Source organism: Passer domesticus, chromosome 7 (genome assembly GCF_036417665.1).
Source record: "Passer domesticus isolate bPasDom1 chromosome 7, bPasDom1.hap1, whole genome shotgun sequence".
Lineage (NCBI taxonomy): Eukaryota > Metazoa > Chordata > Aves > Passeriformes > Passeridae > Passer > Passer domesticus.
Window position 1 is genome coordinate 18,378,177 of NC_087480.1, and position 14,326 is coordinate 18,392,502.

The 14,326-nt window shown below is 66.0% G+C and overlaps 1 protein-coding gene across 4 annotated transcripts; it reads left to right on the plus strand.

Annotated features, from left to right (window-relative positions):
* The first annotated feature begins 1,577 nt into the window (after positions 1 to 1,577).
* On the plus strand, positions 1,578 to 7,123 carry KLF8 (KLF transcription factor 8). 4 transcript variants are annotated; one of them, XM_064427262.1, is made up of 5 exons: positions 1,578 to 1,719; positions 4,670 to 5,216; positions 5,814 to 5,940; positions 6,044 to 6,177; positions 6,348 to 7,123. In XM_064427262.1, exons 1-5 carry the CDS (start codon positions 1,693 to 1,695, stop codon positions 6,527 to 6,529), a joined length of 1,017 nt encoding a protein of 338 aa, XP_064283332.1. In that variant the 5' UTR covers positions 1,578 to 1,692; the 3' UTR covers positions 6,530 to 7,123. The 4 variants fall into 4 exon arrangements, with proteins under 4 accessions (XP_064283332.1, XP_064283333.1, XP_064283334.1 ...); XM_064427263.1 differs by having other exon boundaries at positions 5,838 to 5,940; XM_064427264.1 differs by lacking the exon at positions 1,578 to 1,719 and adding an exon at positions 3,739 to 3,846.
* The last annotated feature ends 7,203 nt before the right edge of the window (positions 7,124 to 14,326 follow it).

A 14,326-nucleotide genomic window follows, 5' to 3' on the forward strand; every position in this document is an offset into this window, starting at 1 on the left:
TGGGGCTGTCTTGGAACTACTTCCAGATTTTTTGACCATTTATTTCTTGCCTTGGAGCACGGATAGCTCCAGTGGGGTCAGTCCCTGGCTGTTTCTCCCAGGATGAGCTGTGTAGGGTCAATAATTCCTGAGGGCCTCCCTGGGGATGCTTCCAGTTGTTTTTCCTCCTTAGTGGCCCCCAGGAGCTGCTGGGGGTGAACATGGGGCTGTGGTGGCCACACGCTGCTCTCCAGCTGGAAACAGCCCCTCCAACCCACCCAGGAGGTCACGGATTCTCTGAAGTCACCCTGAACTGCCAGTGCTGAACTGTGCCTCGTGGGCACCTTGTGAGGAGCACCCACACCATTCCCTGCCCGGGCTCCAGCCCCTGCTGCCCAAACCCATCCTTGGGGGAAGCCCTGCCCTGCTCTCCCCTTTCCTCTGCGCTTTTTGGGAGGTCACCTGTGTCTGCTGCTGGTCCTTGAGCTCGGTGACAGCGGGGTGGGGGTGCTTTGGGCCCACTCATCCCCCAAAAGCTCCCGGGGAAGGTTGCTGAGTGAGGGTCCCTACCTGAGCCTGTCCTGGGGCCTCCCTGGTGTTTCCTGAGGAGGGGAAGGGTTTTTTGCCAAAAAAGAGATCAGTTTGGTGCCGGTTGTGTATGGTGTGGTGTCTTGGCAGAAGTGGGGGGTCATGGGGGTCCCCTCCTCACCCCCGGATGAGCTCTGTGTGTGCCAAGGTCACCGCCTTGGCGGCCATGCCCTGCAGGGACATCGTGAGCAGGGGACACCTGCCTGAGTCCCCATGCCCAGGATGAGCTGGGTCAGGGCTGGGTCCTGCACTTGGGGGGTTCTGGGGTGACTAACCCAGCCTGGGCCTGCCCCTGGCAAACTCAGAGTAGGGCAGAGATCTGGGGACATCTCAAGGCTGGGGACAGCCCGAGGCTGGGCCCGCAGCACTGGGAGCAGCCAGGACCCTGGGGATGAGAGGCTGGGAAACCAGTGGGGTTCAGGGAGTGTGGGATGAGTGAGGGTGGATTCCCACTGGCACTTCCACCCCGGGCCAGGGGCTCCCCGAGACCCCCAGACCCCCCCAGGAAGGAGCCAGGGACCCCCCAGACCCCCCCACGGCTGCAGCCCCCTGGAGAGGCTCCCCCAGCTCTGCCAGGACCCTGCCACCCTGGGAGACCCCACTGGGTGCTGAGGGGTACCCCACATGTTTGGGGGGCTTACCTGTGTGGTGGGGGGGCTCGGGCAGCAGGGGCTGGGGGGAGTGGGGGCAGTGCCCCCCAGGGCACCCCTGGGTGCTCGGATTTGGGGGTGCTGCCAGTGCCAGTGGAGGGAGGTGCAGGAGAACCCCAGGACCCCCAGTGTGGGGGTCTCTGCTCCCCCCATCACTGCCACCAGCTCCCCCGGTCCGAGCCCTCCCGCAGCGCCCCCTCCCCGATTTTGGGGTGCACTCGCTGTGGGGGGGGTGGGAACAAGTTGGGGTCCACCCCCCTCCCCCAAATCCTGCGCGTTCCCATGGCAACGCCGGATGCGAGGGGAGCCGCCCATTGGCTGCCGATGATGTCATCGCAAGGGCGGGGCACCCCCACCCCAAAAAAAAGAGGGTGGGGGAGGGGAGCTCCGCCCCACGCGGCCCCTCCCCGCCCGTGGGGGCCCCACCCCGCCCCACCCGGCACCGCCCCGGGGGCAGCGGCGGCGGCGGCCGGGGATGCGCTCGGAGGAGGCGCGGGGGACGGTGCGTGGGGCCGGGGGCGCGGGGGGCGCGCGTGGGGGGCTGAGGGGGCCGGGGGGTTGTGGGAGCGCGGGGTCCGGCGGGGCAGAGGGGAGAGGGAAGGCAAGGAGGGAGGGAGGGAGGGAGGGAGCGATGGAGGGGGAGGGTCCGGCCCCCGCGCCCCCTCAGGCCTCCCCTCCCCCCTCGCCCCCTCACGCGGGGGTCGCGCGTGGGGTCTCCCCCCCCCGCCGTGCGCCGCGCGCGCTTCCGGGGAGGGCGCCCCCCCGCGGCTGGGAGGTCACACCGGGCGGCGGCCCCGCCCTTCCCTCCCCCTCCCACGCCCTTTGCTCTTAAAGGGCCAGGCCCCCTCTGGGCTCCGGCCCCCTCGTGCCGCCCCCCACCCGCGGGCCCCCCGCCGCACTCCCTCCGTGCCCCCCCGCCGTGTCCCGAGCGGCCGCCGGCGGAGGGTGGAGCGCGGAGGAAATTCCGCGGGGGGGTGTGGCGGCGGCGGCGGGGCGTGACCCCCCCACGCCCACGGGTGGGGGACACGCCGCGGGGGGACGGGCTGGGGACACGGCGGGGACAAAGCGGCGCGGGGGACTGCGGAGGGCGTTTTCCCACGCTCCCCCCCCCGCCCAAGGTCACCTGAAATGCCTCCTTAAGCTGTTCGGGGCTATTAACGAGGGGCACTAATTATTCCCGCGTGTGGGGGACAGAAAGTGTTTGGGGGGGCGCACAGCACCCCCAGACATGTGGGTTTGAGGGGGGACCCCCCGAGCCCCCACCTCGCACCCCTGGCTGGGTTTGGGGTGCCCCGGGCTGAGGACGGAGGAATTCAGTCCACCCATAAAGGGGGGGAGGGTCAGCAATGGTGGAATTTGGGGGGCAACGAGCCCCCCCCGCCCACTTAGCTGCCCCATCCCGCACCCCCTACCCCCGCGGCGCTTTGGGGCACAAGGGACCCCCAAATTTGGGTAGGGGAAGGTCCCCCAGGGCAGGACGGAGTGTCCCTTTTGCACCCCCCCTCAATGAGCCGGTTTGTGGGGACCCCCGGCTGTGAGGGGCTGGGCCTGGGGGGGCTCTGCGGGGACATTGGGGTCCCCAGGTGCGGGAGGCACTTGGGTGTCTGTCTGGGGGTGTCCCCTGGTGTGTTTTGGGGGGTCTGGCTGGAGGGGGTGCCTTGAGGACCTGGGGATGTGTTTTTGGGGGTCCCTGACTGAGCGTGGGGTGTTTGACGGGTGTCTCTCCTTGTTGGGGGTGTTTTGGGGGGTCCCTGGATTTTGGGGGGGGGGTCTATGGGTGTCCCTACCTGAGAGTGGAGGCTTTTGGGGGCGCTGGTAGTTTGGGGGGTGTTTGGGGGTCCTTGGCTGGTTAGGGGGGTGTTTGGTGGGGGTCCCTGGCTGAGTGTTTGTGTTGGGGGTCGCCCCAGTTTGTGGGCACTGGGGGGTCTCTGTCTGGGGCTGTTTGGGGGTGTGTTTGGAGGGGGCACTGTGCGTTGGGGCCCCCGGGTGAAGAGGTGGGTTCTGGGGAGGGGGGGATGTCCCTGGCTCTTTTTGGGGTGTGCTGGGGGGCTCCCGGCCGTGTCTGGGGGTGATCCGCGGGGGGCTGTGTTTGGGGGTTCCGTGGCTCTGTGCGTGTGTTGGGGGGTCCCTGCCTGTGGGGGTTCGGGGGGGATCCCTGCCCCGAGTGTCGAGGTGCTGTGGGGGACCCGGTTTTATGGGGACGGTGAATTCGGGGCTCCGTGTGGGAGCGGGGGCTCCGTGCCGGTGCCGGGAGGGCTCGGTGCCCGGGCTCGGTGTCGGGGGGCGCTCGGTGCCGGTGCCTTGGACCCTGTGCCGGTGCCCGGGCTCGGTGCCGGTGCCGGGGGGGGTTCGGTGCCCGGGTACGGTGCCGGTGCCCGGGCTCGGCGCCGGTATCGGGAGGGCTCGGTGCCGGTGCCGGGGGGGGTTCGGTGCCCGGGCTCGGTGCCGGTGCCCGGGCTCGGTGCCGGTGCCCGGGCGGGCTCGGTGCCGGTGCCCGCGGTAGCCGCCGCCCCCCGGGCGGGGCCGGGCCGTGTGCGCGGGGCGCGGCGCTGGGTGTGGCGGGGCGGGGCCGCCGCGCGAGGCCGGTGCGTGGGGGCTCCGCGGGCGGGGACGGTCCCTGCGTGGGCAGGTACGTGCGGGGGGCCCGGGGCAGCGCCGGGGGGTCCCGGGGCGGTGCGGGGGGCGACGAGGAGCTCGTTGGGCCGGGGGCTACCCCGAACCGCCCGCCCCCACGCGTGCCCCGGGACGGTGCGGCGGGGCTGGGGGTCCCGCTCGTCCCTGGGCTGTGTGGCGGTGCCGCGGGGGCGCAGCGCCGGCCGTGCCGCGGGTGGGGCCGTGCCCGGTGCCTCCCGCGGGGGCCGGGCCGGGCCCTTTAAGAAGCTCCACCCGCGGCCGAGCCCAGGTGGAGCCGCGGGGCCGTTCGCACCTCGGGCGGCGCGGCGCGGGAGATGGTGCTGCGGGCGGCGGGGCCGAGCCGCGGGCGCGGCGGGCACGCGTGGGAGCCCCGCGGGTCAGTGCGGGAGTGACCCGGGCCGGGGGTGCGCGGGCCGGGGGGCGCGGCCCCTTTAAGGCGCGGGGGGAAGGAGCGGGGCGGGGCCGCCACCGCCCCGCGCGCGGGACACGCCCCCGCCCCGCCCCGCCCGCGGGGGGCGGGGCCGGGCCGGCACAAAGGCGCGGGCGGGGGGGCGGGGCCGGCGGTTCCCGCCCGCGGCCGCCGCCGTGAGGGGCCGGGCGGGTCCGTGAGGGACGGGCGGGCCCGGCCCCGCCTCAGGGCACGGGCGGGCCCCGCCATGCCCGGCCCGGCGACCCCCGGCTGGCCCCACGCCCCGCCGGAGCCGCCCCGAGGCGCCGCCCCGGTCGGTTGGTTGGCGAGAGCCCGTTAAAAAAACCCCTTCGCCCCCGCCCCGTGCCTCAGTTTCCCTGGCTCCTCACGGACTGCGGGTCTCTTGCAGGGCCAAGGGAAGGCGACGCCCGCCATGAGCTCGTCGGCGCTGCTGGCTGAGGGCCCCCTCGACCCCCCGGTGCTGCTGGCCGACATCAAGACGGAGCCCCCCGAGGAGCTGCTGGCCAGCGACTGCAGCCAGCCCCAGGCCGAGCCCGTCGATCTCTCCCTCAATAAATCCAAGGTGGCTCCGGCCTCGGCCCCGCCGCCACCGCCCCCCACCTCGGTCCAGTCTTCCCCCATGCTGGTGGCTCCCCCGCTCCCCGCCTCCAGCACCGTGTCCATCCCGCCCTCCGGTCTCAGCTCCACCTCGGCCATCCCGGCTGTCCTCTCACCCGGCTCCATCCTGGCCTCCACGCAGGGCAGCGGCGGGCAGCAGATCCTCCACGTCATCCACACCATCCCCTCCGTCAACTTGCCCAGCAAGATGGGCAACCTGCAGACCATCCCCGTGGTGGTGCAGTCCCTCCCTGTCGTCTACACCACCGTGCCCACGGACGGCGTCACCGCCATTACCGTGCCCCTCATCGGGGGGGACGGCAAGAACGCTGGCTCTGGTAAGGGCACCTGGGGGGAACGCTGGAATCGGGGGGTGGGGGGTGTGTGTCCTGCCTTGTGGAGGGGCACCCTCGAAGGGGGATCTCATTTTTCGCTGTGGAGCGTCCCTGCCACCGCCATGTGCCACTCTCATGCAAAACCTCTCAGCCCCCAGCCTGTGCCCCCCAGGGGACATGGGGAGGGCAGGGACACACAGGGCATGGCACTGCCTGTTCTCCACCCATCCTGCTGCTGGCAGCCTGCCCTGCCCTTCCCACTGGCTGCCTGCTGCCAGCAGCTCTGGTTTCAGCTCAGCTGCTCCCTGTGCCCCCCACAATTCCCCTTTCCCAGGACATTCCCAGCTTCCCACCTTATCCGGGGTGGAGGACCTGGATCTGCCCTGCTCTGGGCAGGAGCAGGCAGCCCAAAGTGGTGCCCCCGAGTTGTTTGCTCCCTTTGGGGGTTCTCCCTCTGCCCACTTGGATTTGATTCTCTGTAGGGACGGGCTGTGCCAGGAGCTCTGCAGGAGCAGGGAGGAGGCTGCACCCTGATGTGGGGTGGCTGTTTTGGGGATGTCTCTGCTCTGTGCTCACCCCTTGCCCCTTTGTGCCCTAAAGCTTTCCTTTCCCGGACCCCTCCAGTGAAAATGGACCCCGGCTCCGTGTACCCCATGGACATGAACAGCGACAGCGAGGACAGCGCCTCCGAGAGCGGCCCGGCGCCTTTCCAGGACCTCCAGAGAGAGTGAGTCTCCTCCTGCCTGTGCCTCCCCACCCTTTATCCCCCCAGCCCCCCGTGGGCTCTGTGGGCTGCGGGGCCGTGGCTCCAGCTCTCCCTGCTCCCGCAGGCCGGCGGCGCGGGGCCCCAGAGCCGATTCCCCGGACCTGAAGAAGCGGCGCATCCACCAGTGCGACTTCGAGGGCTGCAATAAGGTCTACACCAAAAGCTCCCACCTCAAAGCCCACCGGAGGATACACACAGGTAGGGGTGGGATCCGTGTCCCTGCATTCCCCATGGCATGGTGCCGTGTCCCTGGGTGGCCCTTTGGGAGTGCTGTGTGGAGGTGCTGAGGGATTCCCCGTTGGGAATTTCTGTGAGGGCTTTGGGGGCTCGTTGTAGCGGCGCTGACCCCTCGGTGCTCCCCTGCACAGGCGAGAAGCCCTACAAATGCACGTGGGAAGGCTGCACCTGGAAGTTCGCCCGCTCGGACGAGCTCACCCGGCACTTCCGCAAGCACACGGGCATCAAACCCTTCCGCTGCTCGGACTGCGACCGCAGCTTCTCCCGCTCCGACCACCTGGCCCTGCACCGCCGGCGGCACGTCATGATGTGAGCGGTGCCCGCGGCGCTGGGAGCCGGCAGCGCCTCCCTCCCTCCCTCCCTCCATCCATCACACCCCGCGGCTCTGCGGGGCGGGGCGGGGACCGCGGCAGCGCCGGGGCCGTGCCCGCTGCAGGAGCCCCGCCGGCACGGCACGGGACGGCAAACAATGGATTCTGGACTGCTGCCCTTCTCTCTTGTCCCCAGCTGTTTTTATTCCTGGGTTTGTCCTCGCCTGGAGGCTCCTTGACTCCTCACCTGGAATTCACCCAGCAGCTGCCTCCGGCTCTTCAGCCTCCTGCCCGTTGTTGTCCCCGTGTGCTCCCTGTCTCCGGCCCCTCCAGTGCCTGGGGGCCGAGGCAAGGACGGGGGGCAGGTGATGGGGTGATGGGCCCCTGTGGAGGAGCTGATGGCCATTCCTGCTCCATCCCCAGACTGTCCCAGCAGGAGAAGGGACATCACCTCTCTCTGCGTCCCTCAGCACATGCTGGGCTTCATGGGAAGTGCTGGGTGCACAGAGAGCCAGGAGGAAAAGAGGAATCAAGAAAGGGGGAAACAACCCAACAGTGACCCACAAACAAGACCATCACCACCACACAAAGGGAAACTTTGTGAAACATGGAACTTTTATTTTATGGAATTCTACAGGGGGTGGGACAGGGTGGGGGGGACGAGGGCCAGCAGCTCTCGGGTTTTTTGGAAGGCTCTGGGCCACTTGAAGTGTTTCTAAGTTAAACCAGCGGCTGTGGCCACACGCTTTGCTTTTTAATAATGGTTTTTGAGGAGTGTTTCTTCATCCCTCCCAGCCAACCCCCTTGGTTGCTGAGAGGGTGTCAGGATTTGGGGTTGGGTGGTGGGAAGGGTGATGGGGACCATGCTCAGGGCAGTGCCTGCAGGGAGTTCCCAGACTCCCTCTGAGCTGGTGCTTTGCCCTGGCTGTGTGGGGATGGTGAACTGGTGTGAGAGGGGCTTGGGGGGCACTTCAGCCCCTGAAAACAACTCCCAGCTGCTTGGGGAAGTGCTTTTCCTCAGCTTCCCATCCACCACCCAGGCTGTGCCATGGGCAGAGCTTGTCCCTGGCCTGAGGTAGTCCCTGACCCCCCTGGCCTGAGGGAGAGGCTGGCTGGGCACAGAGCCACTGCCCCTGGCCACGGCCACCCCACCCTGCAGGCCTGGGCAGAGTGGCTGAAAGCTGCCACGTGGGGAATGTTTGTCTCTTCAGATCTATTAATGGCAGGAGGCACCACGGATTGGCCTGGTCAGGGCGAGGGTGTCACCTCCCACAGGGGACAGGGACCAGGCAGAGCTGTTCAAGGCATTCTGTGTCCAGAGGAGGGACTGAGGGGGTCCCAGTGCCCTGAGCTGGACCAGCAGGAATGATCTTGAATGAACTTGAGCAGGATCTCCTGCTCCAGCTGGATCCCTCCAAATCCCTGTGGGACCTGGTGGGATTCATCTGAGAATCCTCCAAGAGTTGCTGTTGCCATCACAAAGCCTCTCTTGATGATTTTGAATGGTTTTGGGACTCCAGGAGGCCCCAGCTGGCTGGAAACTGGGGACTGTTGTCCTGATTTTCCAGAAAGGCAAGAAGGAGGACCCCAGAACCCACAGGCCTGTCAGTCTCACTTCAGTGCCCAGTAAAATCATGGAAAACATGATTCTGGGAAGTACTGGAAGACACCTGGAGAACAACACAGTTATTGGTGACAGCTCCATGAGGGGAGAGTCCTGCTTGTCCAGCCTGATTTCCTTCCACAGCAGGGTATCCCACCTGGCTGATAAGGAAAGCCAGGAGATGGAATCCTTGGACTCCAGCAGAGCTTTTGATCCTGTCTCTCCCAGGCTCCTTCTGGACAAACTGTCCAGGCTGCAGCTGGATGAACACATGGGATGGGGAGCAACAGGCTCCTGGGTTGGGCACAGAGGACGACAGAGTGGGGTGACACCAGCCTGGCACCTGTCATTACTGGGGTTCCACAGAGCTCCAGCCTCATCCCAGTTCTCTTCATCATCCTGATGAACAACCCAGATCTGGGACTAAGGAATAATAAGGAAAAAAATCTCCAAATTCTTCAGTTGAAGCTTTTTGGGGATTTTGCACGAAAGGTGTCCTATTCCAGAGAGAAAAATTACCAAAAAAGGATAAAAATACTCCTTACAGAAATGAAAAAAATCCTACTTTTGGAGGATTTGAGAATTCTGTCACCTTTTGAAAGGCCCCGCGGCGCCACCTGGGCTCGGCCGAGGGTAGAGCTTCTTCAAGGGCCCGGCTGGGTCCCCGCGGGGGCACCGGGCACGGCCCCACCCGCGGCACGGCCAGCGGCACCGAGGGGCAACCGAGGGACGAGCGGGACCCCCAACCCCTCCGCACCCCGCGTGGGGCACCCGGCATGAGGCCAGCACGGGGACCCCCTGCCCAAACCGGCTCCTCCTCGGGGGTGTCACTGGGGGTGCTGGCACCCCCAGGCAGAGACTGGGGGTCCCTTTGGGGGCACAGGGTGCTGGCAGTGTGTGTCAGGCCCGGGGGGTTTCCTATGGGCGTGCTCGGGAGGTGCCCTTTAGGGGGACAGGGCGCTCTTTGGGGGTGCTGTCACCCTGTGTTAAGGTTCAGGGTGGCACTTTGGGGCACTGGGGCTCTGTGCTCGCCCTTTTTGGGGTGCTGGGGGAACCGTCCCGTCCTTCATTCCCCGGGTTGGTTGTGGGGTGCCGCCCCCCCTGCCCGCCCGCAGTCGGTGAGCGGGGCTGGAGCCGGGCGGTGCCCGGGGCGGCTGGGCCGGTCCCGCGGGCGCTGCTGTCCCCAAGCCGCGCTGCTGTCACCCGGCGGCCGCGCTCGGGCACCCGGTGGCGCCAGCGGCCCGCGCTGGGCCACGGCCGGAGGAGGAGCCCAGGGATTCCCGGGAATCTCCCCGAGCGCCCGGGGGCCGCCGCGGCGGCGCTGATCCCCCGGGGCTCCCCCGGTTCGGGTGAGAAGCCCGTGGGGAGGCTGCACCTCGGAGTTCCGCAAGCACGGGGCCATCAAAGCCTTGCTGCTCGGACTGCAGGTTCTTGTGCCGGCAGGGACTGCTGGCACAGGCTGGGCTGGCAGGGGGAAGGGGGGACAGCCCCCAGGCCTCGGGAGGAGCTGCAGAGCTCTGGGGGTCACGCAGGGCCCTGTGCCAAATGCACAAAGGGACAGCGGTGTGTGGGCATCACCCTGCGGCTGGAGATGATGCCGACGCCCTGCCACACAGGAGCAGGTGCCAACCCCTCCCCAGGGGCTGGGGCTGCCATCCCGGGGTCCCGGCTGTGCTCCCTCCCAGCCCTCTCTCCTGGCTGAGGCTCTGAGGGCTTTTAACTGCTCAGCAGCCCCACTTGAGATCCCCACCCACATCCCTGGGCCCATTAAAGCTCAGCCTGGGGCCCCCAGCTGCCCCCTGGGCTGTCCTGAGCTGTCTCAGCCTTTTCCACAGCCACGGCCCCCCTGGCTCTGACCCTGACCTGCCCCATCCCTGTGACCTGGGACTGTCCTGCAGCTCGTGCCAAGGGCAAGGTGAACCCCAGGGAGGGCTGTGCCACCCCTATTCTGGGCAAGGTGGTCCCTGAGCTTCAGCAAAGCCCCTCTGGCAGTGGCTGCCAGACCCTGTGGCATGAGGGGCACACCCAGCTCCACATCCCCCGGGAATTCTCCAGTGCCTGGGGTTGTGCTTGGTGGGAGGCCAGAAAACCTTCCCAGTTGTTTTCCAGGCTCGGCAAAGGTCCAAGGTGGGGTTTGGGGGGAAAGAGACCAATACCAGCCCCCTCCTCCAACCCTGAATTTTTGTCCTGGGAATGCACCTCAGTCTCAGGCCCTTCTGCTTCCTCAGCTCCCTCCTCCTGTCCCAGGAACCCTGTAGGAGCTGCTCCATCTCCCTGCCGGGGGCTGTGGTGGCCCCAGTTGCTCCCCCACTGCCTGACTGGGGGTACTGGGGGCCTCTCCATTGCCTCTGGGCTCTTTCCCCATCCCCTGCCTGCACTTTTCCTGGCTGGCAGAAGAATTTAGCAATCCCCAAAGTGCTTCCCTGTGAACGAGCAGTGACTGGGAGGGTTCTGCAGCCTGCTGGGGGGTCCTGCCGGCTGGTGGCCCCCCGTGTCCTGGGGTGACAGTGTCCTGGCTCTGGGATCCCCGTGGTCCCTGCGGACGGTTCCTTGTCCCTGTCCCTGTCCCTGTCGGGGGTGCCGGGGCCTCTCCACCTGCCCGCCCGGCACTGCTCAGACTGGTTTAGCAAGTGGATGGGACGGGGCGGCCGCTTTTCTTTTGAAGGGCTCCCGGGAAGCATTTGATGGCTGGAAACCTCCGAGGAGGAGAAAGGAAAAGACAAAAATAGGTGGTTTTGGGTTTCGGTGGGGGAGCGGGGGAGGCGCTGGGCTGCTCCGGCAGCTTTGCAGACCTTTGTGTGCCGGGCGTGGGGACAGGCGAGCGGGGCGTCCCCGGCCAGGGAGCCCGAGCAGCGCCCGGCCCGACCCGGGGCGTCCCCGGCCAGGGAGGCAGAGCCAGAGCGGCCCGGGGATGTCCACCACGGCCCCGAGAGAGGTGGGTGCTCCGGGGTGGCTGGGGGGGTTCGGGGTGGCAGCAGGGAGGGGGGAGCTGCTGCAGGAGGGAAACAGGGCCAGGGACCCCCAGGCAGGGCCTGGCCCCTTCCCCAGCCCCCCCTCCTGGGTGGGAGCTGAGTGGGGGCTCTTGGGGGTTCCTTGGGGTGAGGGTGGCTGTGGGGATGCTGGGGCTGCCTCTGCCTGTGCTGGGGTAATTTGGGGAGTGGGAGCTGAGGTTTGCTTTCCAGTCTGATCCGGGTTTCCTCAAAATTCAGTGCCTTTCTTGCCTTTCACCTCAAGTCTGTAATCCGGGGCTTCACCTGCCTCCTGCTCCCTTGTGAGAGGAGGACCTGGCTGTCCTTCCTCCCCATTCCCATGGACCCGGGATCAGGGGCTGGCTCCCCAGTTCTCCCCCAGCAGCCCCAGCCCCTGTGCTGGGAGCCCCTTTCATCTCCGTGCGGCCCCTCCATCCCTCCCTGCACAGGAGCTCTCTTCCCAAACCCCCTCCAGCCTCTCGCTGTCGGCTTTTCAGAAGGGAATTCTTTTCAGAAGGGAATTCTGCGTGCGACAGGGAGGAAAACGTGAGCGATGTCGGGAGGGGAGCGCGCTGGTGGCCGGGTCACAGGGAGCCGCCCTTATCTCTGTGCCATCGCGGGTGGCACGTGGGGACACACCGGGACCGGCGGGACCTCGGGGCAAAGGGCCGGTGGCAGAGAGAATCCACGATTCCCCAAGGCCGTTCTCCCGGGGCAGATAAGGGCGCTGCCTGGGTTTGGCCCATCCCTGCGAGGAGGGGCGGCTCTGCCTTGGGGAATCGTGGATTGCTCCCTGCTGGGCAGGAGCAGCCTGGAGAGAGCCCTGCCCCTGGGATTCACCCTGCTGCGCATGGGATGGAGAGAAAGGAAACACGTTTGGTTTTTATAATGGAATCATGGAACGGTTTAGGCTGAAAGGACCTTAAAGCTCATCCCATCCCAACCCTGCCATGGCAGGGACACTTCCCACTGCCCCAGGCTGCTCCCAGCCCCAGTGCCCAGCCTGGCCTTGGGCACTGCCAGGGATCCAGGGGCAGCCACAGCTGCTCTGGGCACCCTCACCACCCTCACTGCAAACTTCCCCTTTCCCCGTGTGGCCCTGCAGGGCTGGTGACACATCCCCCTGTCCCTGGCAGCCCCTTGGAGCCCTGGTGAGAGTTCCAGCAGCAGCAAAGCTTCCCTGGAGAACAAAGCCCTGCAAGGCCTGAGCTGTTCCTGTGTTTGCTCTCCCAAGGGCTCACAGGCTCTGCTCTCTGGGATGCTCAGCCCCCCCCTGCTGATGTTTTGGGTCCCTGGTGTGGGGTGGCAGCTGTGACACCAAAGCTCTGCTGTGGCTCCTGCTTTGAGCAGTCACAGGTCCCATGTGAGGGCCCTGGAGTGGCAGGAATGCCACGGGAACAGGCATTCATTCCCTGCCCTGGCAGCACTGCTGCTTTCCCTTTGGCCAGCGGGTACAGTAGCCTTGGCTACTCCTGTGGTCCCCTGGAGCTGCTGGGATGTCCCCAAGGTGGTGACAGCAGCGTCCCTGCCTGTGTGGGATCCTGCCTGGGACACCCAGGGAAGTGGGGAATCTGGGGCTGATTTGGGATGGGTGATAGCTGAACACAGTGAGGATCCAGGGGAGGGGCTGGGGACAGTTGGGGCTGCATTATCTGGAGCAGAATGGGTCTTTTTTTTTTTCCTGTTCTTTGCCAAAAAGGTGATTTTTATTCCCTTGTATCTCTGGATCTTTACACTCCTTCCTTTCCAGAAGTGAAACCCAAACACAGTTGCCTGGTGTCTCCATATGAACCTTGTTCCCTCCTACCTGTCTGTGCTTTTCCAACTGTTGCTTTTCTTTTCCTTCAGTATTTGTCCCTTTTATTTTTGATCCTTTACTTTTTCTCCCTGGGAATGAGAAATGTGAACAAGGAGGAATTTCCTCTCAAAATTAGTTTTGATGCAAAATTGACCCATTCATGTAAAAATGGCATTTTCTTATTGAAAAGTACCCATGTCTGTAAACAACTAGAATGTCCCCCTTGTTTCAGTGCAGGGGACTCAGTCTGGGGACACTGGCCCAGCTGGGGGGTGTTCCAGGTCTTGGGGTTGGGGACTGACCCCTCCATCCTGGTGGTGCTGGAGCTGGTTGGGCCCCGTGGCTGATGAGGCTCCTGGAAGGGCTCAGGGACTGGGATTGAATCCTGGAGTGCTGGAACTTCCTGAGCTCCGTGTGGGAGCATGGCTGGTGACAGATCTGGCAACCTGCTCAGGGTTGGCATTGGGGTTAAATCCTCGGGTTTCCTGAGCATTCTGTTGGAGCATGACTGGTCATGGAGCTTGGGTTTGGGATTGGGGATTGAATCCTGGAGTGCTGGAATTTCCTGGGCTCTCTGTGCGAGCACTGCTGGTGACAGAGTTTGGGGTTGGGATTGGGGATCAAATCCTGGGGTGTGGGATTGTCCTGAGCTTGATGTGGAAGCACGGCTGGTGACAGAGTTTGGGGTTGGGGATCAAATCCTGGGGTGTGGGATTGTCCTGAGCTCCGTGTGGGAGCATGGCTGGTGACAGAGTTTGGGATTGGGGATCAAATCCTGAGGTGTGGGATTGTCCTGAGCTCGATGTGGGAGCACAGCTGGTGACAGAGTTTGGGATTGGGATTGGGATTGGGATTGGGATTGAATCCCGGGCTGTGGAAGCTTCCTGAGCTCCCTGTCGGAGTGTGGCTGGTGACAGAGCCTGGGGTTGAGATTTGAGTCCTGGGGTGCTGGAGCTTCCCAAGCACGTTGTGGGGTCACGGCTGGTGACAGAGCTCCCGGTTGCCTGCTCAGGGTTGGGATCGGGATTGAATCCTGCGGTGTGGGATCTTCCCGAGCTCCCTGTCAAAGCACACCTGGTGACAGCGCTTGGGGTGCTGCAGCTCCCGGGGCTCCCTGCCGGAGCTCCTCTCGCCCTTTTATGCTCGGTGTCCCGGCGGGGCCGGCGCCGGGAGCCTGATTGGCTCCGCATCACCGCGCCGCTTCCCGGTGCCGTTTCCTCCTCCCGCGGCCAGGTAGAGCCTCCCGCGGCCAGGTGCAGCTCCGACCGCCGCCGGCCTCCCCACGCAGCTCGCTCCGGCTCGCCCCGGGGCTTTTTCCCTTCCCCTGCCTTGTTTCTGCCCTTTTCCCCGTTCCCCGGGCCGGGCCCGTCCCGGTGCGGGCGCGGGGGGATGAGCGGCGGGCTGGTGGACGCCGCGGTGTTGGCACCGC